Raw genomic sequence first — 27581 nt, forward strand, 5'->3', positions numbered from 1 at the left:
TTTTTATTTTTATGCAAAATGTTTTTTTTTTTTGCTAGTTGCTTTACGTCGCACCTACACAGATAGGTCTTATGGCGACGACAAAATGTTTTTAAACTTAAATTTTGCATGCCTTATGTGGTTTCTCTGTTCACCCTTAATTTGTAAGCAGTTGCTCTCCACTTGTCTGATCACACTTTCAACTGAATGAATTAATGATAAGTAATGAAATGAATTCATACAAGCTGTGTTCCCTATTTTTATAAGAATTACGGGAGGACAAAGCTCATATTTATACAAAATATAAATAACCATCATTTCTCCTCTGGAAGTAAAGGGAATAGGTCCTGTGGAAGGGAAGTGGTTCAAGGATGTGTGGACAAAGATGTGTGTTTCAACCTTTAATGATGGCTGACCTAGCTGTTCTGTATTTCAGTACGTTGTTTTAATCTTCGGGTAGTTCAGTTACTTCAAAACACATAACATCAGCAGTTGATTGTACTTCACTGCACACAAAATAAAAAATTTAAAAAAAGTTTTGCATCATCTTGAACCAGAGTGTTTCCGGCTCATACATACATTCATACGTTATCATTATAGACTGTTATGCCTTTCAGCGTTCAGTCTGCAAGCCTCTCTGAATTTACTAAATGTCACCACAATCCTCGATTTGCAACTAGTGCTGTGGCCTCATTTAGTTCTATACCTCTTGACTTTAAATCGTTAGAAACTGAGTCTAACCATCGTTGTCTTGGTCTACCTCTACTTCTCATACCCTCCGTAACAGAGTTCATTATTCTCCTAGGTAACCTATCCTCGTCCATTCGCCTCGCATGACCCCACCACCGAAGCCGGTTTATGCATACAGTTTCATCCGTAGAGTTCATTCCTAAATGAGCCTTTAACGCCTCATTCTGAGTACCCTCCTGCCATTGTTCCCACCTGCTTGTACCAGCAATCATTCTCACTACTTTCATGTCTGTTACTTCTAACTTATAAATAATATATTCTGAGTCCACCCAGCTTTTACTCCTGTAAAGCAAAGTTGGTCTGGAAACAGACTGATATAAAGATAGTTTCGTCTGGGAGCTGACTTTCTTCTCACAGAATACTGTTGATCGCAACTGTGAGTTCACTGCATTAGCTTTACTACACCTTGATTCAATCTCACTATATTACCATCCTGGGAGAACACACAACCTAAATACTTGAAATTATCTACCATCACCAATCTGACATACAATTCTGTTGAATTTCTTACCTACTGACATTAATTTAGTCTTCAAAAGGCAAATTTTCATACCATACTCATTCCACCTATCTTCAAGTTCCAAGATATTAGGCTGCAGGCTTTCGGCACAATCTGCCATTAAGACCAAGTTGTCAGCATTGGCCAGACTGCTTATTACATTTCCACCTAACTGAATCCCTCCCTGCCATTTTATACCTTTCAGCAGATGATCCATGTAAACTACGAACAGCAAAGGTGAGATTACAGCCTTGTCTAACCTCTGTAAGTACCCTGAACCAAGAACTCATTCTATCATCAATTCTCATTGAAGTCCAGTTTTTAACATAAATGCCTTTGATTGATTTTAGTAATATACCTTGTAATTCCATAGTCCCCCAGTATGGCGAACATCTTTTCCCTTGATACCCTGTCATATGCTTTCTCCAGATCTACGAAACATAAACACAACTGCCTATTCCTCTTGTAGCATTTTTCATTTACCTGGCGCATACTGAAAATCTGATCCTGACAGCCTTTCTGTGGTCTGAAACCACACTGGTTTTCATCCAACTTCCTCTCAGCGACTGATCACACCCTCCCTTCCAAGATGCCAGTGAATACTTTGCCTGGTATACTAATCAATGAGATACCTCGATAGTTGTTGCAATCCTTCCTGTTCCCTTGCTTATAGATAGGTGCAATTACTGCTTTTATCCAATCTGAAGGTACCTCACCAACACTCCATGCTAATCTTACTACTCCATGATGCCATTTCATCCCTGCCTTCCCACTGTACTTCACCATATCAGGTCTAATTTCATCTATTCCTGCTGCTTTATGACAATGGAGTTTATTTACCATCCTTACCACTTCAAGCGTAATTTCACCAACATCATTTTCCTCCTCCCGATGAGCTTGACTGTTCGCAACACCACCAGGAAGATTTCTTTTTACGTTGAGAAGACGTTCAAAATATTCCCTCAACCTCTCGAGTGATTCCCTGGGATCTATTAAGAGTTCACCTGAATTACTCAAAACACTGTTCATGTCCTTTTTCTCTCCCCTCCTCAGATTCTTTATTACTGTCCAGAAAGGTTTCCCTGCTGCTTGACCTAGCCTTTCCATGTTATTACCAAAATCTTCCCATGACTTCTTTTTGGATTCAACAACTGTTATGCTCTGTTTCTTTCATCTACGTACAAATTCCTGTCTGCCTTGGCCCTTGTTTGGAGCCATTTCTGATAAGCCTTCTTTTTTACGTTTACAAGCTGCTCTCACTTCGTCATTCCACCAAGATATTTGCCTTTTCCCATCTTTCCACACAGTTGTTCCTAGGCATTCCCTTGCTGTTTCTACTACAGGATCCCTGTATGCCACCCATTCTCTTTCTATATTCTGAACCTGCTTACTCTCTACTGTTTGAAACTTCTCACTAATCATTTCCATGTACTTCTAATTTCCTCGTCCTGGAGATTTTCTACCCTTATTCGTTTGCAGACAGATTTCACTTTCTCTACCCTAGGCCTAGTGATACTTAGTTCACTACAGATCAGATAGTTGTCTGTATCATTGAAAAATCTCTGGAAAACTAGTACATTCCTAGTCTATTATGGATCTGGTACCCCTAGCCTCCCATATGTAGCAGTGAATAGCCTTATGCTTGAAGAATGTATTTGTAACTGCTAAACCCATACTAGCACAGAATTCCAGTAAACGCTTCCCATTAGCTGCCATATCTTCCCCACATTTACCAATCACCCTTTCGTATCCTTCAGTTTTATTTCCAACTCTTGCATTGAAATTGCTCATTAGCTCTATTCCATCCTTGCTGTTGACCCTGACCATGATGTCTCTCAATGCTTCATAAAACTTGTCAACTTCGTCCTCATCTGCACCCTCACATGGTGAATACACTTGAGACATTTCTCATCCTAATTCCTCCATCTGACACATCTACCCACATCATTCGCTCATTTACGTGCCTAACAGAAACTATGTTGCGTGGAATGGTATTCCTGATAAACAGCCTATCCCATAGTCTGCCCATCCCTTTCTAACACCCATCAAGTACACTTTATAATCTATCTCTTCCTAGTTATTTCCGCTTAACCGAATATCACTTACTCCTAGCACATCCAGACGCATCCTCTTAGCTGACTCAGCTCTCGCCTGTGAAATAGGAGTGGGAGTCCGTTACTCCCATAGGTCCAAGGTCTGCTTAAAATGTTCCCGGCTCATGAAAAAAAAGTGACAAAGAGGTACCATATCAGCATTATTTATTGCCCAACAAAATAGCAGATGAGAGCCTGTACAACAGTACAGCTTTGTCTTAATTTGAGTTTTTGAATGCACACCAGTACCTTTAATACTGGGTAACACGTCCCCATGCATTGATGCATGAATTAGTCTTGTCATACTATCCACTAGTTCAAGGTAATGTCGCCCAGATGTCTCACTGCTCATTAATGATTCATTGTAGAGTGGTTGATGGACCATGAGGTCCATAAAAAAACTTCCCGTGATTTATCCTAGGCATGTTCGATAGGGTTCATGTCTGGGTGACACAACAGCCATTCTAGTTGAGCAATACCATGACCATGAAGGAAGTCATTAATGAGAACTGGACAATGGATGTGCCCATTATTATCCAATAAGTCAAATTCTCCTCCAAAATACTGGCGATGTGGTGTCTCAGTGAGTCAGAGGATGTCTCTGTATTGTACAGGTGTGACTTGACTAGGAGTGCCGTACAGCGGCATCAGGGAATCGAACCACCACCTTGCTGCATGTGCTGGACAGTGTGTTTGAGACGTGAAGCCTAACCAGATTGTCTCCAAACACATCTACGATTATTAGGAACGAAGCTTATGCAACACTCATTGGTGAAAAGGACTTTGTGCCAGTTCTGAAGAGACAATTCAACATAATGTTGGGCTCGTCTGTACTGCACACCACGATGTCTAGGTTTGAGAGCCGGGCCTCGCTGTGGGTGTCAAATGAAGTTGTGCCTTGTGCAACCTGTTTCTCACTGTTTGAGTTGAAATTCAATGGCCTGTGGCTGCTCAGATATTATTCAGCATAGTGGTATTGCGTTCAGGGTTCATGCAAGCTGAAATTCAAAGTTAATGTTCATCGACTGTAGTCTTAATCCTTGGATGACCTGTACGAGGCAAGTCATCAACATTTCCTGTCTTTGTGTTTTCCTTCCATGTTTAAACCACATTACTTTGGTTGTGGCCCACATGTCTAGCAAGTGCCCTTGTTGACCATTCTTCTTGACATCATGTGTTTATGCGTACACATTCATGTGTTGCCATTGGACATCGTACCATTCTAGACTCTCACTGCACTGTTTAGAGCACATTTCTAATGCTTCCACACTAGTGGTACAACTTCAACTGAAATACTGAGCGTTGCGTTCTGCCTGTCAGTTGAGGAACATGCAGTTGTGAATATGTTTATGAACATGCTAAGGGTCGTCTTTCCTGTCTGCATAGGACAGTCCAAGATAGCCATACAGTTAAATGACAAACAGGGTGATGGAAAACTTTTCTTTTTGTGTGTGTATTTTCCAGCCTACAAGATTAGGAACAATGTTAGTCTAAGATGCTGTGCTTGCTGCTAGCCTCTTCTGGTTATACAGGGCGTGTACTGTAGTTGAAAATTTCACACTTCCTGGTCACATGCCTCTGGAATCTGGAAGTGTTAACAGCTGACGCAGCAAATACTTCAGCTCTGTCATTCAGTTCCCTAGTAACTATAGGACTTTAAAGGTGTGTTGTTATTGTGATGTTTAAGTACTCTACAGTACAGAGAATGTTTTTGGCAGTGTTATTTGCACATGAGGAAGAAACCAGTTAACCTTTCGTAGATGGTCTCCCGGTTTTACAGTACTATTTAAACGTTACATACAACTTGTTCACAAGTGGCATAGTACTGGTTCCCTAACTAATAAGAAAACACAGCAAAGGAGAACAGCTCTCATCCAGGAGAAGTAAGAAGATATACAGGCAAGATTGCAGGTCAGTCCACATAAGTCGCTTTGGAGAGTAGATCAGGAAACTGGTATTTCACATTGGTCAGGATGTATTGTAACAAAATTATTTCATTTACCATCTTACCGGACTCATTCAGACCACAACATACAGCCTACAGATTTCATTAGAAGAATAAGATTTTTGCATTTTGCTAATGAAGTGTCCAGCCCTGCGGTCTATATCTAGCATGCCAGCCTCTTGCCCAGAGGCCCCAGTTCGACTCCCAGCTAGATCTGGGATTTTTGCCTGGTCCTGAGGGTGGGTTTTAGGTCTACTCAGCCTACGTGATTACAATTGAGGAGCTATCTGACGGTGAGATGGCAGAAAATTTGTCGCACTGACCATATGTCACCTCGGAATTTGCAGACCTTTGGGGTGAGCAGTGGTTTCTTGCAGGCCAAGGTCCATCAGGGCTGTAGTGCCATGGGGTATTTGTTTAATGAATGGTGTCCACGATAGTATCGTGGATCCAAATTTTTTTAATGAGCAACGAAGCATGGTTTCATTTGAATGGATATGTCAGTTCGCAAAACAATAGGATCTGGGATACAGAGAACCCGCACTTAACAGCCAAGATTTTTTGCACGTTCTGAAGGTGGGTGTATGGTGCGCTATTAGTGCCCAACGAATTATCAGTCAGATATTTTTCAGGACACGATTTCTTCTGACTGTTATATTCACACCGTTCTGAAACCATTTTTCTGCTCAACTGACTGAAGAAGAAAAAAATACAGCTATTTCCAGCAGGATGGTGTGACAGCCCATATGGCATTTAGCTCTATGCGACAGTTGCAGGAAGTATTCATTGATGATCAGATCGTCAGTAAAGGCCTATGGTCGCCTTGTCCGCCTGATTTAAGCACATGCAAATTTTATCTATGAGGAACTCTCCAAGGAAAAGTTATAGAAATAATTCTGGAACTGCAAAAGAATTAAAAATTGAAATTAGGAACACTGCCACTGCGTTCCATCAGTGTTCATGAACTGAAAAGTGTTTTGAAATCTCGCATAAGATGTGAAACTTGCAACGCACCTCAAGTAGAAAACTTTCAACATTTTTTGTAAATAATGGTAAGTTCAGTTTCATTTAAAAGTTTATTTGTTTGCTTTATTTAATTAATTAATTAATTTATTTATCCTGAGCATGTACATAGCTGGTGAGTTTAGTTTCTATAGGCGGAACCACGCCGCTTCTTTGAGACGATTAAGACTGCTCACAATTGTGGGCCCTGCGCTCGCTGTCACCACTTCTCTATGCTCCTATGCCTCGGTACTCCGCTGTCAAGTCTTAAATTATACTCACTGTACAACTTGTATGGATGTTCTCAAGATCATGCCTGTATGACTCGTCCTGTAGAATTTTTTGCTAAATTCAGGGTGTCGTGGAAGCTCTACACATTAATGCTTTCTGCTTTTTTGGAATGGTTTTGTTGAACGACTCATGCTTTTGATTATTTCTTGGCTGTATTACTTTCATCTTCTGAATCAAAATATTTTCAGAACTGCCCTTGGCTGCTATTTGAGCTTCACTTTATGTAGACAGTGGCATGATCATTTAATTCAGACTCATGTTTGGTGTCTGCTTTCATTGTGGGAACATCAACAGCAGTACAGTCAGGACCTAACTACCTGTTCAAACTTTGCCTTACATTTTTTCCTTGATGCCAATAGAGAAACAACAGAGAATCTGGCACCTGGGTGACTGTCCTAAATGCAGATCAGTATTGATTGATCACGCTGCTAATTTACACATTTATATGGATTATCGGAGGTTGAAAATATGTGTACTATAAGTGTTGCACTTCAAGCACATGTAAATGTACATTTCCAAAGATAGCCAAAGTACGAAGGCTGGTGGTTTTTTTCCTTTTTTTTTTTTTTTCCAGCCTTCAATCGGTCGCAAAATTAAAACCACTGTGAGGACCTGATGAAGGCGTTGTGCAGATTTGTTACGCAGTGTCTCTAGTATGCCTGTTGACTGCGTCGCATCGCACTTGTCAATTCTGAACATGGCAGTGATCACGTAGACATGCCTAGGATAATAGAGTCTGCCGCCAAATGTGAAGTGCATGTTGTCGTTCAATTTCTTCATGTTGAGGGGTGCAGTGCAATTTTCTCGAATCGCCTGATCCACTCGCTGAACAAGATCATTGGTTGACACTCGCTTTCTTCCCTGATCGCCTGCATCATGAATGTCTGTACATCCTGGTTCAACATTCCTGCACCATTGCCACACTACGCTGTCACTCATTAAAGTTTCACCTTACGCATTACTCATTTGTTGATGAAGTTCAGCTGCATTGCACCCCTCAGCATGAAGAAGTTGAATGACCGCATGCACTTCACACTTGGCTGGAGACTCCTTTGTCCTAGGCATGTTTATGTGCTCACTGCGCACTCGGAACTGACAAGTGTGTCGTGATGCGGATGACAGGCATACTAGAGATACTTCGTAATACATCTGCACAACGCTTTGTTGGATTCTTGCTGTGGTTTTAATTTTGCGACTGATCAGAGGTTGAAAAAATATAGCCATCGTAGTATTAATTATATTTCTATTCTGTTGACACATGGATGTTAATGGTTCCCCAGACTATACACCAGAACTAACCTGGCGAGTTGAGTGGTTATCACTATCTTGCAGGCCTTATGACTGTGAATGAGAACTATTACACTAATTTCTGTGAAATTTTCACAATTGCTTACTTGCTTGAAGAGCTGTGTGGGTTATATTTTATGCTCCATTTGATTTTGTTCCAAAAGTTCTGATGTTTTTTGTATTTTTGTTTATTTCTGAGCAATTAATTTCCATTTGTTGGTCATAAAATTTAAGTAAACTTCTGCTCTATCCAAATAGGGAATCAGATTGCTAGTATTTGTGCATATTTGTAGCAGTAGAGGATCAAGACTATTGAGAAATCCTTTATTGCACTAGCTGGCATATGCTTTAATTATGGGCATTTTGTTATAGCCTGTTGAGAAGGTAACAGCAATATTCTCGTATCCATGTATTGTTGATGCTTTGTGCATCATTACTTGCTTCACTTATCTACTTCATCTTAAGCTGGGCCTTCGTATGTCTTTCAACTCCGCTTTAACATGGAACGAAAGCATGCTCCATTTGCTAATATATTTAATCAGATCTCAACGGCTGTGATTTAACTAGAATTTGAAGTCCAGATGGGAGAAAGAGCTAAATAAATATGTAATTCTATATACATTATGGTTCAGATCTGAAACTAGAGAGATTTGACAAAGGCTCAGAATCACATTTTGCCACTGTATTCAGTGTTTTAATTGATCAGAGGCACATCCATTAGATTCATGTCTTGAGAAAGCAAATCCTCTCTAGTTGACTGTGAAGAAATACTTGGACGATTCCTGCACAGTGGACATGAAGACAGATTTTGAAATGCTTGTGATTAAGATCCTCTGAGATTGAAGAGTCTATAGGACATCTTGAATAGCCAGGAGAGGTGTGAGGTGACTCTGTTGTGCCACCTGTACTTTGCTGCACTCTGGTACACCGAGGTGTGCAGCATTTCAAATTTTTCTCTACAAACGCTTTGCCAACGATTCTCATGGACAAGGTATGAGAGATTCATTGGGTTATGATGCCTTGTCATTAACGAATGATCTGTTCTACACAGTTTGTTCTCTCATGATATTGAGTTTTCACCCATGGCTGTTGAGTGTGATCATTAGCCTTGTGCATTGTGTTTCTTACAGTTGGGGTACCTTAGTGCCGTATTGTGGCTGCCAAGAAGCCATTATTCAGCTTGCCAGAATTGCCCTTGGGATCCCTGCAAGTCAAAAGTTGTAGATGGTGTTCATATGTTGTAGTTGTAGCCTTTGGATGCTCCGAGTGAGCCCAGACCTATCATCATCATCATCATCATTAATCACTACTGATCTGCATTTAGGGCTGTCGCCTAGGTGGCAGATTCCATATCTGTTGTTTTCCTAGTCTTTTCTTAAAAGATCACAAAGAAATTGGAAAATTATTGAACATCTCCCGTGTTAAGTTATTCCAATCCTTAACTCCCCTTTCTAGTAATGAAACCTTGCTACACCTGTAATAATGTTCAAAATACATCATCCTAATTCTGTTACTCATCTAACAACTTGTCTGTAGTCCTTCCTGATGTGAAGTGACTATGCAGGCACAATAAAAAATGTTGTCATTTGGATTTTCACCTTAATTTAACTTCCATTTAGCGTCCGCCTACAGTGGCGTGTCAAAAGCTTCCTTTCTAACAGTACAACTTCAGCTAATGTGCTTCCCGACTGTATTTCTGTTTTGAGGTAAATCTGTGTGCAGGTTTGTTAACATTTACAGACTGTATAACAGTTTCCCTGTGGCAGTTGACTTGGTGTTTTCCTGCTGCTGCTCACATATATGTGAACTGAGAAAATTTCAAAGTCATGAGTATTAAGCCTATATTTTGTTGCCCACCTGCCTACATTTGTCTCTGGTTGGCAGTACCGCAATGAGTGGTGATTATTGTTCTAAGAAGAACTACAACTGGGCAACCATCCTCAATTAACACCAATCAGAGGGAGAAAATGGAAGGGGTTGAACACTTTGGAAAATGAAAATGTTGGGCAAAGTATGACAAGGGTCACTAAGGGTGTGAAAATGCAGCTCCCTAGGCCTCGACATCTAATACCATTGGGATTGGAGAAAAAAAAAACATTAGTTGACCAAGGGAGGTTAGATATGATCGGTGATAGTGAGGACCCTGGGACAAGTAAGTGGAAGCAATGCCAGGAATCGGGTAAGGACCCTGTGGTCGCCAACCCGTGCTTCCAAATTAAAAGCCCCTGGGGCCCCTATTAGTCTCTTCTTAAGATAGGCAGAGGATACATTGGGTGTTATTCTACTGCCCCCACCCACAGGGAGATAGAGGATAGGAAGAGGGAGGTGGAACAGTGAGAAGGGAGGGAGAGAAGAGAGGTGGTGTCAGGGAAGTTAACCCATTTTAGGCCCAGGTTAGAAATAATTACAAAATACATGCTTATTTGTTACTACCCATTCATTTAAGGGTAATTTATTGCAAATACAAAGGTATTTACAGCATGGGTTGTTTTCGACCTCAGCATTAAATTTGACATTTACAGATATAACTATGTGTTTAAATATCACTTTGAAAGCACAGAGACAAACTTTTTCAATAATTCGTCTCTACTAAGAAGGAATTAATTTTAAAACTGTCTTCTAGTAACCTTAAATTAAAGGGCCGATTGCAGAAACGGTATTTAGACGATGTCTACGGTTAAACAATGCGTAAGCATGGCTGCCACATTGCAGAGACGTTATTTATCACTTAGACACTGTCTAAAACTGAAGTTCAACCGGTCATGTTTAAACACTGCCGAGAGCACAGTTTAACCTCAAATGAGAGGAGTGAATCACAATCAGAGGTTATGTACAATGAAATGTGTAATTTGTATTATCATGTTGAGACAATTCCGGGAAGAATCGGTCGCCCGCTGCTAAATCGCAGCAATTCGTTTGACATGCATGGGGAAATAATCATAAAATAAGGTTTCGCTTTACGAGAGACTTGTTTTTGAGACTGATAGAGTGACAGTCCGGTAACTGTCAACTTGAATACAACTCTTGGCAACCGATATATTTTATTATGTACATGGGATAATTTCCATGGAATTATAGGTCACTTTGACTACATACATATCAGAATTACGTGTCCTGATCGTCTGAGGGCTGTCACATACATCAACTGGGAGGGATTCACTTATATTTACTGCCAAGTAAACACACATAATAGTGAATTAAAAAGTAGGTTGTATTGGATTTTTATATATATATAATCGTATAAGTTTTCGGCAAATATCAGGTAGGAAAAGGCAAGTGGTGGTGATTATTGTTTAAAGAGGACTGGGGAAGAAGAGCCGTGGCCATAATAACAGCCCTAGTATTTGCCTGGTGTTAAAATAGGGAAACTACAGAAAACAATCTTCACGGCTGCCGATGATGCGTTTCGAACTTACGATCTCCAGAATGCAAGCTATATCTATATGGCCCATACAACACACTCGGTTACACATTCTGGTACTATTGCTTCATCTTCCCTTCGTCAAAGCTACCGTATTTATGAGTAGATTACACTCACTCTAATAATGCTATAATGAAAGCCACACTTTTCCACACTGTGGCGTGTCGCTTTAGTGTCGATAATATTATGAGATTATTTTCCACTGTAAGCGATGCTATTATCTGTGGGCAAGTCATGCTCAGCCATATTTGAGTAATGTGTAGGAAGACAAACAGTTGACTGGCGTTTGGCGCACGCACCAACGAATTTCATTGGTTGCGACAAGCAAAGAGTTGCATGAGAGATACGTCTGTCTCCATTTTCAAACCAAAATTGAATCTTGAAGGGATGTCTAGTTAAACATCGATTGAACATTGTTTATGCAATGGAAGATCGTGAACGATTTAGACGTTGTTTAGGTAGACGATGTCTAAGGCTTAAAACTAGTCTTCGTTTATGCAGTCGGCCCAAAGATTTTATACAGCCCTTCCCTAAGCTTATATGCTTGAGACAATTACTTGAAAATAATTGTATCGATTCCAGAATGTCCTTTTTGTATTACTTAGTGATCATTAATGTGGAAAAATGGCGTTATACGCAAGAAATAAAATCCAAGCACTATGGGTCATATATGACCCATTCGCCTAAAATGGGTTAAGGGAGACCAGGAGGGGAGGGGATCTAATTTGGTCAGGATTGAGTTTCTGGTCATGGGTAACTCAATTGTTAGGCATGTAGGGATAGTGTGTGGAGGAAGAGGAACCAGGTAGAATGTTATCCGGGAATTAGGTTAAGGAATGGTGAGGAAAATCACAGGGAACGATGAGGGTAAGGTTGGTGGTGGTGGTTGTTATTGTTTTAAGAGAAAGTACAACTGGGCAACCATTCTCTATTAACACTAATGAAAGGAAAAATATGGGAGGGATTCAAAACTTTGAAAAATGAAGGTATCTGCCAAAGAAAGACCCGGGCCACGAAGGGTGTGAAAATGATCGACTCCTAGGCCTCGATACGGAATACTGTTGGGGTCAGAAAAGAACAATTTGACCAAGCAAGGTCGGATAGGATAGATGAAAGTGAGGAGCCTGGCTCAATTAAGTGGAAGTAATGCTGGGATTCAGCTAAGGGGCCCATGGTTGCTAACCCACACTCCCAAGAGCCTCTGCAGCTACTGCTATCTGTTTTTGTCACAATGGCAGATTCTGGTTCAGAATTGTCTAAACTTGGGCAGAGTGCCGAGTGATATGTCAGCAGAAAACAACGATGGCAATCTTCAGGTTTTACCAGAATGGTGGTATATTAGTAATTATTATTATTATTATTATTATTATTATTATTATTATTATTATTATTATTATTATTATTATTATTATTATTATTCTTGTGTCAGAAACATACATTTTGTACACAGTTATAATTACTATATTACATTTGCCCAAAACTTGGCCACTTCCAATGCATTTTTTGATGCTTGATATAGTTCATCATCTGTGCAGGGAGCTGGACATAGTTTACATTGGAGCATATGTTGGACGGTCTGCTCTTCTCTCCAGTCACATGGCTTTTTTCTTGATCTATGTAGCCCCATCTTGCCAAATTAATAATAATAATAATAATAATAATCGTATGGCCTCAGCTACCGTGTGCAGACATTTCGATTTGACGCCATCTGGCTGTCTGCTCGTCAATTTCGACGTTCCGTTTTACTCTAGGCCCACTAGGCAGACAAGAGTAAACCGGATCTCTCTTGGGCGTCTATGGCTGAGATTTAATTAATTTTGTCGGGTAAACACCAAATGTGTCACCAGAGATCTTTTACATGCCGACATCGTACGACATGGAGTATCGAATGGACTTTTTTCCGCCCTTCAAAAATCCGACTACCTCTGCCGGGTTTGAACCCGCTATCTTGGGATCCGGAGGCCGACACTCTACCACAACCTTGGATCTGCCAACTCCAGATCTCAGTCTATTCAGGGACTTCCAGATCATCCATACTTCGTCGTGGCCAGGAGGTAGAGTTTCAGAAAATCTTATCCAGCCAGGGGGAAGGTAGGATGTAGCCCTCCATAATTGCAACCTGGTTTTTTCAGTAGTGGTTCTAATTTCCTTCTAAGTTCTGAGAAAACCCTCCTTGACTTTAATCGTTGCAGATGCGGTTCATGCCCACATATTAGTAATGATACTGGAGTGGGATTGTGCCATAAATCAGTATTGCAAGTGTATTTAACCTAAAAACATTGGCTTACCACTGTATGTCTTTCAGTAGATCGAGCAAAAGAGTTTTATTGAACCAAGAACCACAAGTTGCACAAGGGCAATAAAAGGATGAATTTCATAATTTTTATGTTCTTCTGCTATGACTTAAAGAATATTATTTTTCATTTTCTTGATTTAACTACGCAGTTAAGGGTTGTGTTGAAAGAAATGTTGCGGTGAAAGAGTTAAAGAACTTCTCAATTGATGCACCCATTCAACATCAGAGACTGCTGATAATGCAAATCATTGTGTGTGTAATTTAGTCTTGTTGCTGGGTAGTGGTTGTATGATGTATATGTAATGTTTGTTGCAGCTCCATCTAGAGCCCCACCTAGAACCTGCTCCAGTAGAAGAGAAGAAAGAACAGGATTTTTTTGAAGAACACACAGCTTTATCATCTGTAGCAAATGATGTAGAGGAAAGCCATATGGACTCCTTCAGTAATCCTAAAGTGAGTGCCTTGTTTTCATCCTGTTATCTATGTTGAACTTAAAAATATTATCAACACTATATTACACTTTAAAGAGATTTGTGATTTCAAAAAGTGTGTTTAATCTTATGCAGAATTTTAGACATCCATTTCAGAATTCCTCACTACCTATTATTTTTGTAGCAAAATTATAAGCAAGTCGAACTGAAGGTGGTGCATTATTTGTTAACATTACCTTAAGAGTTTAACTGAACAAAATGTACGACATTAACAGAATAAGGAGGAAATATTTTTTTAAACCTGTCCTAGCATGATTTTGCAATCTGGGTTGTAGTTCATCTTCAAAGCATTCTTGTAGTTTCAACTGCATGTTCTGAGGTTGAGAATTATTTTCATTTCATCCATAGCAGGGCCCGTGCACTCTGAAAAGTCATAGCATAATTTGTGGTCTCAAAACTACAACACAACTTGTAATGGTGAATAAATTCCACCATCAAATAGTTTGGTGGGGCAGAGTGGCTCAGCAGTAGAAGTGCTGGGCTTCTGAGCCCAAGTTGGCAGATTCCATCCCAGCTCTGTCGAGTGGTTATTTGAAGGTGCTCAAATACACCAGCCTCATGTTGATAGATTTGTTGACATGTGGAAGAACCCCTGTGGAACAGAATTTTGGCACCTTGGCATCTCTAAAAATCATGAAATTAGTTGTGGGACATAAAACCAATGACTTCATTACAAATAATCCAGTCCATGGCTGATTCATTTGCCACTGATCTGCACTTAGTGCTCTCCCCCAACTGGCAGATTCCCTTTCACTTTGTCAGTGTCTTGCCTTTTGGCCTTTAACATCCTGGGTTCATTGTCCGACCAGCAACTGGATTTTAATAGTGAACTGATAATTCTCTCAGCTAGATAACTGGGTGTTTGAACTGACCCCCAACATTCTTACAACTTGCACATAACACTATCCTTCAATATACATAACATATTTAACCCTTTATTTAGGAAACTGACCCCCAACGGGTTTACCCTAAGACACAGTATTGTACACTTTTTATGTTTTTGAATATTAATGGTTCCTTAAAAGAAGCACGGACCCATGCACATCTGGCTCTGCAAACTTGGCTAGGTAGGTGTCCTTGAGCGAAAACCTCTTCCACAGCTCGGCCATCAGCCCTGGTATGGTACCTATACATGGTAGAAGCCACTTACTGTCATTCGAGTATCTGCATTTCAAGAACAGTACCGGCTTAGTAAGAGCCACACACAAAATAAAATGAACTACCACGAAACATTTTCTCTTATTTTGCTTGAACTATAAGTTCCTTCTTAATTTGCTTTCTGAATTAGGTCTAACCCTTATAACTCTGATGGCATTGTCAAAATACAGGGCACCAGTAAATGTTCTCGGCAGCGCCTTCGTGCTGCTGCACAAGGTGGCATCAGCAGTTAAGTTGGTAGCATGGCTGCTGCCACTTGTATCAAAACAAACAGTAAACTTTGTACTCACCACAACAATTCATAACAGATGCTGGAAGTGTTGTCATTTTGTTTCAAGACAGACTTCAACATGTCTACACATATTGTCAAAGACTATCACTAAAGTTTCTTGTGTAATGGACTGCACATAATTGATATTCACTTGAAATTCATCAATCTTTTCTAGTCTTTTAAAAGCATAGGCCTGCCTGTTCCCAGTACCTCGTGAACTGTGCCGGTCACATGAAATTTACTTATCAAATCATGAACGGTATCCCGGTTTAGACACTTAATTACGAAATCGCGCCTGAAATTTTAGTTTTACATCTTCTCTAAACTGATCGCCTTCATGAAAAACGTATTCCACCAAAAAAGCTCTCTCTTCAGTAGTAAACATTACTGTTTGTATCCTGTTGCACTATTTCAATAATCTATCTGAACGCTCGCTTAATGTAATACATACTGACGATTTTGACAACCCATAACTCACACGTGTGGCCTTCCCTATACTGCTATCCTGTTGACCTTGGCCTGTCGATGAGTGAGCATGACAGATATGACACCGTGTTGCCAACTAAACGCTGATGCTCCCTTACGCAGCAGCACGTAGGCACTGCGGAGTATATTTCCTGGCGCCCGTTAGTACACAGCCATTTTTATCACTTATTTACTGAATATAATTCAATATCCTGCATCATTTTGAAGTAGATATTGCTCATTCTTCACATTTGCTTTCAGTTTCAACATTTTCACTAGCATCAGAACCTGTACACTCAATCAGTCTCTGTTGTATTCATCTAGTCCATTATTTTTAGTTATATGATTTTGGTTCATATGGGTTTACATTCAAAGCATTTGCACATCTTCATGAAAACATTTTATTTCTTCTTTTTGATATTTAAGCCACCTAGGACTTCAAGTCATTAGCTAAATCTTTGGTAGATGTGCGGTCTTAGTTTTGGATGACAGGAAGTGATTTTATTATTAACTAATACATCGCAGTTGGGAAATATCCCTGTGGCAATGATCGCTTACAGTAGTGTGATGATAAAGTAAAAGTTAAAACATAATTACAGCAACAACATCAACAATAAGGAGCAGTTCCATGGAAAGATAATATTACAAGAAATACTACTAGTTTAACATTCAAAATTCAGCATCATATACAAATTTACACACAATGCTTAAGTAACAATGGTGCCAACTCTTAATACATTGAAAACTTCCATGTTCCTATGCAAATTGCTTGTCCATAGAATGTAAGCAGTGCGAAGTAATAAATAAATACAAATCAAGTCATATGTAGAGAAAAAGGAACATGAATTGAAACAGATAATAGGACAGGATCCAATGACCTTAGCTGTAAGGCCCCTTTAAACAACAAGCATCAACATAATAGGTCGAACACGACGACAGATCAGCATCAAAAGAGGGAACATTAGAAAAGGAGGCAAGGACAAACATGTAAACACAAAAGGATAAGGAGAATCTCCAAATCTTTCTCTGCTATCTTCAAATAGATGGGCTCTCTCCTCGTCAATCCTAATCTTCTACATAACATTTCTTCTCAGCTCCCGGCAACCTCATCTCTGCCTCCCAGCTTGATCAGGAGGATGGGCTTCACACATATTGAAGGGTCAGGAAGTTTTTAAAAATAGTTCTTGCATAAAATATATGCCACACTGGTCTAGGAGCTAACGTTGCGGTGTGCTGAAATTTTCTGAAATAAATTTGGTTCAGCCTCATGAGGACATTTGCAGAGCTCTGTGATGTTAATAATAGTGGCAGTAATAATAGTATCCATAAGAGAGAGTACCGTATATATGTGAATAATCCTTGAAGCCTAATTTTAGGAAGAAAATTTTTGAAAAATATTACTTCAACATCAACGGTGACCAACCACCTGGACAACCAAATTGAAAGCAGATATGAGGGACGTTGGCTTGAGGCCAAACCATGGTATTTAAGGACTTGATGAGCAGAGCCTGCATTTGCAGGACAATGCTAGGTAGAAGAAGATGTGCATTTTTGTTAAATATTGATATTGATAATTGTTGGTACTACAGTCACTTTGTCGCCATGTAGAAGCGCTTCCAACTTCCAATGAAGCTCATCCCCGAAATTGTGACTCTCGTCCTCCGAGGATTCATCAAGATCCTGAGACACCACCAATACAACACTGAAATGCCGCACTAATTACCATATTTGCTCGCATGTAACTCTCACTTTTTTTGACAAAAAAGTATAATTTTCATTAGTCTATTGAAACAAGACAACCGGCATACTTATCCTATTCACTGTCACTGCCTTCAATCTCCCAGCTATTCTCGTATGCATCATTCTGGTCACCGTCCCATACTGCATCATCCTGACCTGTCCAACACATTTGCAATGCCTGTCTTCAAGAAACTCTTCACAATAACATCTGTCGACACCATAACCCATGCCCGCATAACCCATCACACACGAGTTCAGTTGACAGCCTCTTTATTTTGCCTGCTGGCATCAGCTTATGCTCCCCTCCTGTCATCCATTCGGAGTAAAATTCACGTATGTTGTCCTTGAAGGGCTTGTTGACTGAAACATCAAAGGGCTGTAGGCAGTGTGAGAGTCCACCAGGAGTTATGAGATCAGTTTTAGTTTCCTGAAGACGTTTCTTTGTGTTTTCCACCAAGTGTCCTCGGAAACTGTCCCACACTAGCATTGCTGGGCGTCAAAGCAGTGCCCCTGGCAGTGCTCTCCACACCATACAGACCCAGTTGTGGACAAGATCTGTACCCGTTCATCTTTCTCTTGAACCCGTACATGAATGCCTTTGGGAAACTTAGTTTTAGGCACTGTTTTTCTTTTGAAAATAACATACGGTGGAAGTTTTCTTCCGTCAGCAGTTATTGCTAGTATGAGAGTGCAACGCTGTTTTCCACACCCCCGTTGTACGTACAAGCATGCTAGATGCTCCCTTCTTATTGATAGGGATGTTGCATGGCATATCGAAGTTTATCGAGGTTTGATCTGTATTGCTAATTTGAGATAAGAGGTAATTGTTTTTCTTCCGCGTTGCTATTACATGGCATTGAAAATCTATGATTTTGTCGCTGAAATCTCTTGGCATTCTCTGGCAGAGAGATGTATGCCTTCACAGACACAATCCCTTTTGTGTCATGAATCTACGCATCCAACCCCGGCTCGCTTTCAGATCCGAACAGCTGATTCCTTGTAGTTTGCACTAGTTGCGCGCTTTGAAATGTAGCAACTCTTCTTCCAGCTCAGGAAACTTACTAGTTTTCATCCCTCTGAATGCCTTACCTGTTCAGTCGGTGGTTTCTAGCACAGTTTTCTGTTTACGCCACTAGTGAACATGAAACTCAGTCACACTGAATTCTCGACCGGCAGCTCTTCTTCAGCATGTTCTTCAGCATATTTTATTACTTTGAGTATAAACCCAGCCGTATAACTCCCATGTTTCTCCATAACTTAAGCACAAGAAAACTTAACTGAGAAACAATGAAACATGAAGACAGAATACTGGTACTTGTCAATACGACAGATGGGCAATACCTAATACCGTGATCACTCGACTGCCTGGACAGGGAAACACTCCCAGTTCACGTGATCATCTCTGCTGACAGGTAGCGATAAGCATATTGACAAAGACAGAAGAGTGAGAGGGATGGCTGAGTGTGACTGATTGGCTAGGACTGCAGCCTTGGGGAGGGGGTTGTGAGTTAGGAATTTTGTTAGAACCGTTCTGCAGGTAGAAAGAAATACAGATTCTTCTTGTACTGTCACGTACGAAGTACTGTAACAGCAATTAGTACAGTCTCGATATTTAATGTAAGCACATCCACGGAATACCCAAACTTCATTTCATGTATGTACCATATGTCTTTATGATGTCAGCAATTAATGCGAGTTATGTGCAGGTTCTTTCCTGCAATTTCAAATGTTAAAAATGGGGTGTGAGATATACACAGTGGCGAGTTATATGCGAGCAAATACGGTGTACTGTTTACCATATCTCCTTTATAATTTATTTTCTTTCATTAATAGAAATGTATAGGTAAAATTTTATGTTTTACCTTGTTTTTAATGGCAGCCTGTAAATACGCGAGGTTGTTCCTAATTCAAAGTAATAAACTTCATGGTTAGATTCCGTATTGTGTTAAGACTATACTTGAAATAAATACAATGTTTTAATGTTCCACCTTCTCAATACTAAAAATTATTTGATGTTTACAAAAACATTACAATGATATTAATAAATGGAAATGTATTTAAATAGAAAATTTTTCTGGTGCAGACCGATAACAAATCTGTGAAAATACAAGTTGTCTTTGTAATCGCTTGAGAGACATTGCGCAGTGCTGGTTTTCCTACAAGAGCTGAAGTTATTTCCTTCATAAACGTGCATGAGACATCCATGGCTAGCCTTGCAACCTGTAATTTTTTACTCTCTTTGCTGTACCTTTAAATCTGCACCTTTCAATCATTACAGCACAACCTATCCAAACCTTTGTTTTTCGTCTGCTTTGTTTTTCGTCTGCAAAATGCTCGCAGTTACTATTTATGTTGAAGACAAGCTTTATTTTTTTTCCAATCATGTATGGAACTCTCGTCCACATCATACTTCTGTCCTGCAGCACAATTACTTATTTGCTCTGCCTCTTCAATGATATACAGCATTTCTTAAGCAGCGAATGACCTATAACGACAACTCACAGCTGCCATCCTAAACATGTGATGCCACTTAAATTGATGCCATACATATGACTCCATATGTATGCTTCTCGCTTTTGGCAGGAACGGATTTACAATGGATGAATTTCATTTTTGGTTCTGTATGGACTTTGAATAATAAATTAATTTCTATATATGGAATGATATATTTCTTCCATCTTTCAATACTTGACAAGTTTAACATGTGATGAATTACAGGTAGTAAGACATGTTTCGGTCATTATTTGTGACTTTCTTTAGCTACAAATGTATGAAGTTTACATAAAACACTTCAATTTGGGAGCAGATTTGCCATCAGAGTGAGCATAAAAAGTCAGCTTCCAAATCTCTGTATGTCATGAGTACTGTATCAACTTTGACATAAATAACTGAAACCCAACTTTTTGACATCAAATTTTAAAAAATGCAGGGATTATTCATGTGTATAGGGTATTCTTTAGTAAACCTTTTGTGGCAGTTCATAGTGTGGGTTACTGTAGTCACGTCGTAGTACGTGAACCATGGGCAACGGCTGAGTGGCCTAGTAAGTGGTCCTGAGAGTCGGGATACCAGTTGCTATGGAATGGGAGTCGGCATCTCGGATATATTCTGAGTCATGGCCCTCCTCATGTTCAGGCGGCTAGGACTATACAATTCACTGGTGGTCCATAACCCGTTAGAGGAGAGATCATCACTTGGACTGGTGCAAGTAGGGTAGCCTCCCGCTTCATGAATTTACCGAGCTCAGACCATTTGAAGCAAGCTCGGACCTATGGGAGTAAGAGTCCCACTCCCATTTCACAAGCAAGGGACTCCCTGGAAACAACTTGGCGAACGAAATGGAATTCGATGGAAGCTAATAGGAATGGGAAGCGTTTGCTGGACTTCTGTGCTAGTGTGGGTTTAGCAGTTACCAATACATTCTTCAAGCATAAGGCTATTCACCGCTACACATGAGAGGCTAGGGGTACCAGATCCATAATAGACTATATCTTAACCGACTTCAAATACAAGAAATCTGTTAGGAATGTACGAGTTTCCCGGGGATTTTTCGATGATACAGACCACTATCTGATCTGTAGTGAATTAAGTATCTCTAGGCATAGGGTAGAGAAAGTGAAATCTGTCTGCAAATGAATAAGGGTAGAAAATCTCCAGGACGAGGAAATTAGAAGTACATGGATATGATTAGTGAGAAGTTTTGAACAGTAGACTGTAAGCAAGTTCAGGATATAGAAAGAGAATGTGTGGCATACAGGGATGCTGTAGTAGAAACAGCAATGGAATGCTTAGGAACAACTGTATGTAAAGATGGGAAAAGGCGAGAACATCTTGGTGGACTGATGAAGTGAGAGCAGCTTGTAAACGTAAAAAAGGAAGGCTTATCAGAAATGGCTCCAAACAAGGGCCAAGGCAGACAGGGATTTGTACGTAGATGAAAGAAACAGAGCGAAACAAATAGTTGTTGAATACAAACAGAAGTTGTGGGAAGATTTTGGTAATAACCTGGAAAGGCTAGGTCAGGCAGCAGGGAAACCTTTCTGGACAGTAATAAAGAATATTAGGAATGGAGGGAAGAAGGAAATGAACAGTGTTCTGAGTAATTCAGGTGAACTCATAATAGATCCCAGGGAATCACTGGAGAGGTGGAGGGAATATTTTGAACATCATCTCAACGTAAAAGGAAATCATCCTGGTGGTTTTGTGAACAGTCAAGCTCATCGGGAGGAGGAAAATGTTGGTGAAATTACGCTTGAGGAAGTGGTAAGGATGGTAAATAAACTCCATTGTCATAAAGCAGCAGGAATAGATGAAATTAGACCTGAAATGGTGAAGTATAGTGGGAAGGCAGGGATGAAATGGCTTCATAGAGTAGTAAAATTAGCGTGGAGTGTTGGTAAGGTACCTTCAGATTGGACAAAAGCAGTAATTGCACCTATCCACAAGTAAGGAAACAGGAAGGATTGCCACAACTATCGAGCTATCTCATTGATTAGTATACCAGGCAAAGTATTCACTGGTATCTTGGAAGGGAGGGTGCGATCAATCATTGAGAGGAAGTTGGATGAAAACCAGTGTGGTTTCAGACCACAGAGAGGCTGTCAGGATCAGATTTTCAGTATGCGCCAGGTAATTGAAAAATGCTACGAGAGGAATAGGCAATTGTGTTTGTTTCGTAGATCTAGAGAAAGCATATGACAGGGTACCAAGGGAAAAGATGTTCGCCATACTGGGGGACTATGGAATTAAAGGTAGATTATTAAAATCAATCAAAGGCATTTATGTTGTCAATTGGGCTTCAGTAAGAATTGATGTTAGAATGAGTTCTTGGTTCAGGGTACTTACAGGAGTTAGACAAGGCTGTAATCGTTCACCTTTGCTGTTCATAGTTTACATGGATCATCTGCTGAAAGGTATAAAATGGTAGGGAGGGATTCAGTTACGTGGAAGCAGTTTGGTCTATGCTGACGACTTGGTCTTAATGGCAGACTGTGCCGAAAGCCTGCAGTCTAATATCTTGGAACTTGAAAATAAGTGCAATGAGTATGGTATGAAAATTAGCCTTTCGAAGACTAAATTGATGTCAGTAGGTAAGAAATTCAACAGAACTGAATGTCAGATTGGTGATAAAAAGCTAGAACAGGTAGATAATTTCAAGTATTTAGGTTGTGTGTTCTCCCAGGATGGTAATATAGTTAGTGAGATTGAATCAAGTTGTAGTAAAGCTAATGCAGTGAGCTCACAATTGTGATAGACAGTATTCTGTAAGAAAGAAGTCAGCTCCGAGACAAAACTGTCTTTACATCGGTCTGTTTTCAGACCAACATTGCTTTACGGGAGTGAAAGCTGGGTGGACTCAGGATATCTTATTCTTAGTTTAGAAGTAACAGACATGAAAGTAGCGAGAATGATTGCTGGTACAAACAGGTGGGAACAATGGCAGGAGAGTACTCGGAATGAGGAGATAAATGCTAATTTAGGAAATAACTCGATGGATGAAGCTGTACGCATAAACCGGCTTCGGTGGTGGGGTCATGTGAGGCAAATGGAGGAGGATAGGTTACCTAGGAGAATAATGGACTCTGTTATGGAGGCTAAGAGAAGTAGAGGTAGACCAAGACGACAATGGTTAGACTCATTCTAACAATTTAAGGATAAGAGGCTTAGAACTGAATGAGGCCACAGCACTAATTGCAAATAGAGGATTGTGGCGACGTTTAGTAAATTCACAGAGGCTTGCAGACTGAACGCTGAAAGGCATAACAGTCTATAATCATAATGAATGTATGTATGTATGTATGTATGTTGTTGGCTAGAGGGATAACTTGTTATCACTTTCCTTCTGTTAACTGGTGTAGGTATATATGTTCCTCAGGGAAGAATTTGGAAGTTGGTTTATTAAATTTATTGATTATTTTGAAGTGTTCTCACCATCATAATTTGTGTGTAACATATTGTTCTTCTAACAGGTGTCACATACTGAATATTCTCCTTCGTTTGTTTTAAACTTACATTAGCCCAGCTTAACATGATATTACTGCTCCTTTATTCATTAGAATTCTGTACTCTGGAATTCCTAGTTTTAAGAGCTTATACGCCCGCCATCCATACCATGATGGTTGGCACTATTAGGTGCCATCCTTGGGGGCCTGGGTTCGATGCCCGGTACTGCCAGAAATGGCACATGCAGCTCACCTCCGTTGGGGGTGTACCTGAAAAGAGCTGTACCACCTCAGGACGAGGACATGAGTTTACTTACTAGAGCTTATATGACTTTTTTTCTCTCTCTCTCTCTCGTTTCTCTTAATGCACATATTCCTATTACAGTATAACCTCACATTTACACTCCTGTAATTAAATTTTTTTTCTTGGTCTCTTCAGTTTTCCTATGTCCACAATGCAATCCAGGCCCTGCTTTTATGTTAGCAAACTTTTTAATTACCTGCCATTTATACCTAGTAGGCCAGTGAACATAAAGGAAAGAGGATTTCAAAAAAAAACCTGGGATACCGAGCAAACTAACTGTGCTTGTGGTGTGACCTTAAGTGTCACCTGGCTGCTCCAAACGGGTGATCACTACCAAAGCAGAGCCAAACTACTGAAGGCATGTGCAGGACCATGCCGCTTCCCATGCAGTAGCCAGTAGCCAGCTCTGCTTCATTTTATCACTTGCTCTCATCTTTTCTGTACTGTTGTTCCCGCAATCTTTCTTGCTGAACTGTTTTACGCTGCATCGCCAGGCAAGAGCTGTTTGCTTGTTTCTAATAAAAATTAGCAACATTGTCCAGGAATGGACCAAAAGAGGAGAAGGTGTTTTTCTATGGAGAAGAAGTTGCAAATCCCCAAACAGGTAGTAATCATTGAAGAACAAATTGAACTTGCAAAAACCTTAGGGTTGTCAGTTTTGACACTGAACAAAATTGTAAAATATAAAAGACACATTAATGGAAGCAGTGAATGGAAGTGGACCAAACTTTAAAAAAAAAGAACGTATGTATTGAATAGCAAATATGGGGAGCTGAAGGAAATAATGATCTGGTTCCAGACTACATGGTTTTCCAACATTCTGGTCAGTGGCATGTTGTTGTGTGCAAAAGCATGCAAAGTGGTTGATAGGCTTGGCATTGGGAACTTCTCAGTGTCAGACAGATGACAATTTCAAAAAGCACCATAATATGGTAGAATAGCCATGTGCGGTGAATCCAATGCTGTTGATGATTAAAGTGTCCATGATTGGCAGGAGAGTACGTTGATGAAACTACAAAAGCAATTTACAAAGGACATTTAACGTTCACAGAACTGTTTTTTTTTTCAATGTCCTTCCCAGAAAAATTTTGCCTTTCAAAGAGAAAACAGTATAATGGAAGAAAACATAGTAGTCTTGCTCTGGTTTGGGGGAAAATGCTGATGGCTCTTGAGAAGCTTTGTCCTTTGGTAATTGGTAAATCAAAGAACCCTGTTGCTTTAAAAATGTGAAGATGCTATTCACTGATCATAATCATAATTTATAACTTTCATTTCCGTGTTGATGTTTGACTTATATAATAGGAATAAATCGAGGGATGTTGCACCATTCAACACTTCATGTAATATGTAACATTTATTAAATGAAGACCGGTTTTGATTCCCTTGGAATCATCATCAGTTCAAAACAAGCAAATAAGTAAATCAATCAAAAGAGTATTGACACACATTCAACATGAAATTTGCCGTAAAACACACTTAAAATGGTTGAGTCCTAGAGTCCAGGTCACAAATAATTGGAGTGTGTTTGTTCAGTGTTGAGCGGAGTTTTAAAATGATATATAAAAACTTGTTGAAAAATGTTCATTAATTTGTAGTCGAATCATTGATGAAAAATAAAAAACATGTTAAAAATTGATGATCTTGTGAAAGTGCCGATGTTAAAGCAATTTGCAGTTAAGGCAGTATCCGAGGTGTTTTGTAACAGCTGCTGTATTTTGGGGAAACATCCTTAGTTGTTTTGTAACAGCTGCTGTATTTTGAAAACTTCACTGTTCTTATTATACTACTCGACTAGTTACGATGCCAATCAAAAGGCAGGGATGATATCTGTAACTTCTTGAGATATTTGATTCAAAGATGACAAGATGACAAGAAAAAATATTCTCTTTGTTGATTGCTGGGTAGAATTTACATATGAGGAATGTGCAGCTTGAATTCTTGCTGCCCAACTGCACAAGCAAATTACAGCCTCTCAACTTTGTAATAACCCATGCCTTCAAGTCCTCTTATATAATGAGCATCATGAAAAGGGCATTGAATTTGAAGGAGGCAGCAAAGGAGTTAACCTCCAACATATCAATACTTGATGTCCCACACTACATTGCAAAGGTCTGGAAGGATGTTCAAGGATCTGCACTCTCCAATTGTTTCCCGAAAGCTAGCTTCTCCAAGGTCAAGTAATATATCTATATAAATTGAATTTTACTTCACAAACCCTTCCGTTACCTACTTCTTCAAGGTCAGTGAAAAATGTAAGTGGAAGATGAGGATGAAGATTACATTGTGCTTGCCTCAGCTTGGAAGAAGTTACATACACTGTCATCAAAGGTATCCGGACACCCCAAAAACATACGTTTTTCATCTTAGGTGCATTGTGCCAGCACCTACTGCCAGGTACTCCATAGCAACAACCTCAGTAGTTATTAGACATCGTGAGAGAGCAGAATGGGGCGCTCGGCAGAACTCACGGACTTCGAACGTGGTCAGGTGATTGGGTGTCATTTGTGTCAGAAGTCTGTACGCAAGATTTCCACACTCCTAAACATCCCTAGGTCCACTGTTTCTGATGTGATAGTGAAGTGGAAACGTGAAGGGACACGTACAGTATGAAAGCGTACAGCCCGACCTCGTCTGTTGACTGACAGAGACCGCCGACAGTTGAAGAGGGTCGTAAAGTGTAATAGGCAGGCATCTATCCCAGACCATCACACAGGATCCCTCTCCAAGTACTATGACAGTTCGGCAGGAGGTGAGAAAACTTGGATTTCATGGTCGGCGGCTGCCCATAAACCACACATCACGCAGGTCAATGCCGAGTGATGTCTCGCTTGGTGTAAGGAGCGTAAACATTGGACGTTTGAACAGTGGAAAAATGTTGTGTGGAGTGACGAATCATGGTACACAGTGTGGTGAACCGATGGCCGGGTGTGGGTATGGCGAATGCCCGGTGAACGTCATCTGCCAGCGTGTGTAGTGCCAACAGTAAAATTCAGAGGCGGTGGTGTTATGGTGTGGTCTTGCTTTTCATGGAAGAGGCTTGCCCCCCTTGTTTTGTGTGGCACTATCACATCACAGGCCTACATTGATATTTTAAGCACCTTCTTGCTTCCCACTGTTCAAGAGCACTTCGGGGATGGCGATTGCATCTTTCAACACGATCGAGCACCTGTTCATAATGCACGGCCTGTGGCGGAGTGGTTACACGACAATAACATCCCTGTCATGGACTGTCGTGCACAGTCCCGACCTGAATCCTATAGAACACCTTTGGGATGTTTTGGAACGCCGACTTCGTGCCAGGCCTCACCAACCGACATCACTACCTCTCCTCAGTGCAGCGCTCCATGAAGAAGGGGCTGCCATTCCCCAAGCAACCTTCCAGCACCTGATTGAGCGTATGCCTGCGAGAGTGGAAGCTGTCATCAAGGCTAAGGATGGGCAACACCATATTGAATTCCAGCATTACCGATGGAGGGCACCACAAACTTATGTCATGTACAACCAGGTGTCCGGATACTTTTGATCACATAGTGTAGTAGACTGTTTGACTTGGCTTCATTGCTGTGAAGGAATGAAAAAAGTGTAATACAGACTGTAATTGAATTTGGTTTATCGGCATCCCAAGCAACTACACATTTCCACGTTTC

General features: G+C 40.3%; 1 protein-coding gene across 2 annotated transcripts in view; it reads left to right on the forward strand.

Annotated features, from left to right (window-relative positions):
* Positions 1 to 27581, forward strand: part of ArfGAP3 (ADP-ribosylation factor GTPase activating protein 3) — a 191506-nt gene that overhangs the window by 38701 nt on the left and 125224 nt on the right. For both annotated transcript variants that reach the window (XM_067142586.2, XM_067142587.2), the window contains one exon: positions 13879 to 14016. In XM_067142586.2, the coding sequence (XP_066998687.1) occupies positions 13879 to 14016 (138 nt within the window). The remainder of the gene's footprint in view (positions 1 to 13878; positions 14017 to 27581) is intronic.

The sequence above is a fragment of the Anabrus simplex genome, chromosome 3 (assembly GCF_040414725.1).
Source record: "Anabrus simplex isolate iqAnaSimp1 chromosome 3, ASM4041472v1, whole genome shotgun sequence".
NCBI lineage: Eukaryota > Metazoa > Arthropoda > Insecta > Orthoptera > Tettigoniidae > Anabrus > Anabrus simplex.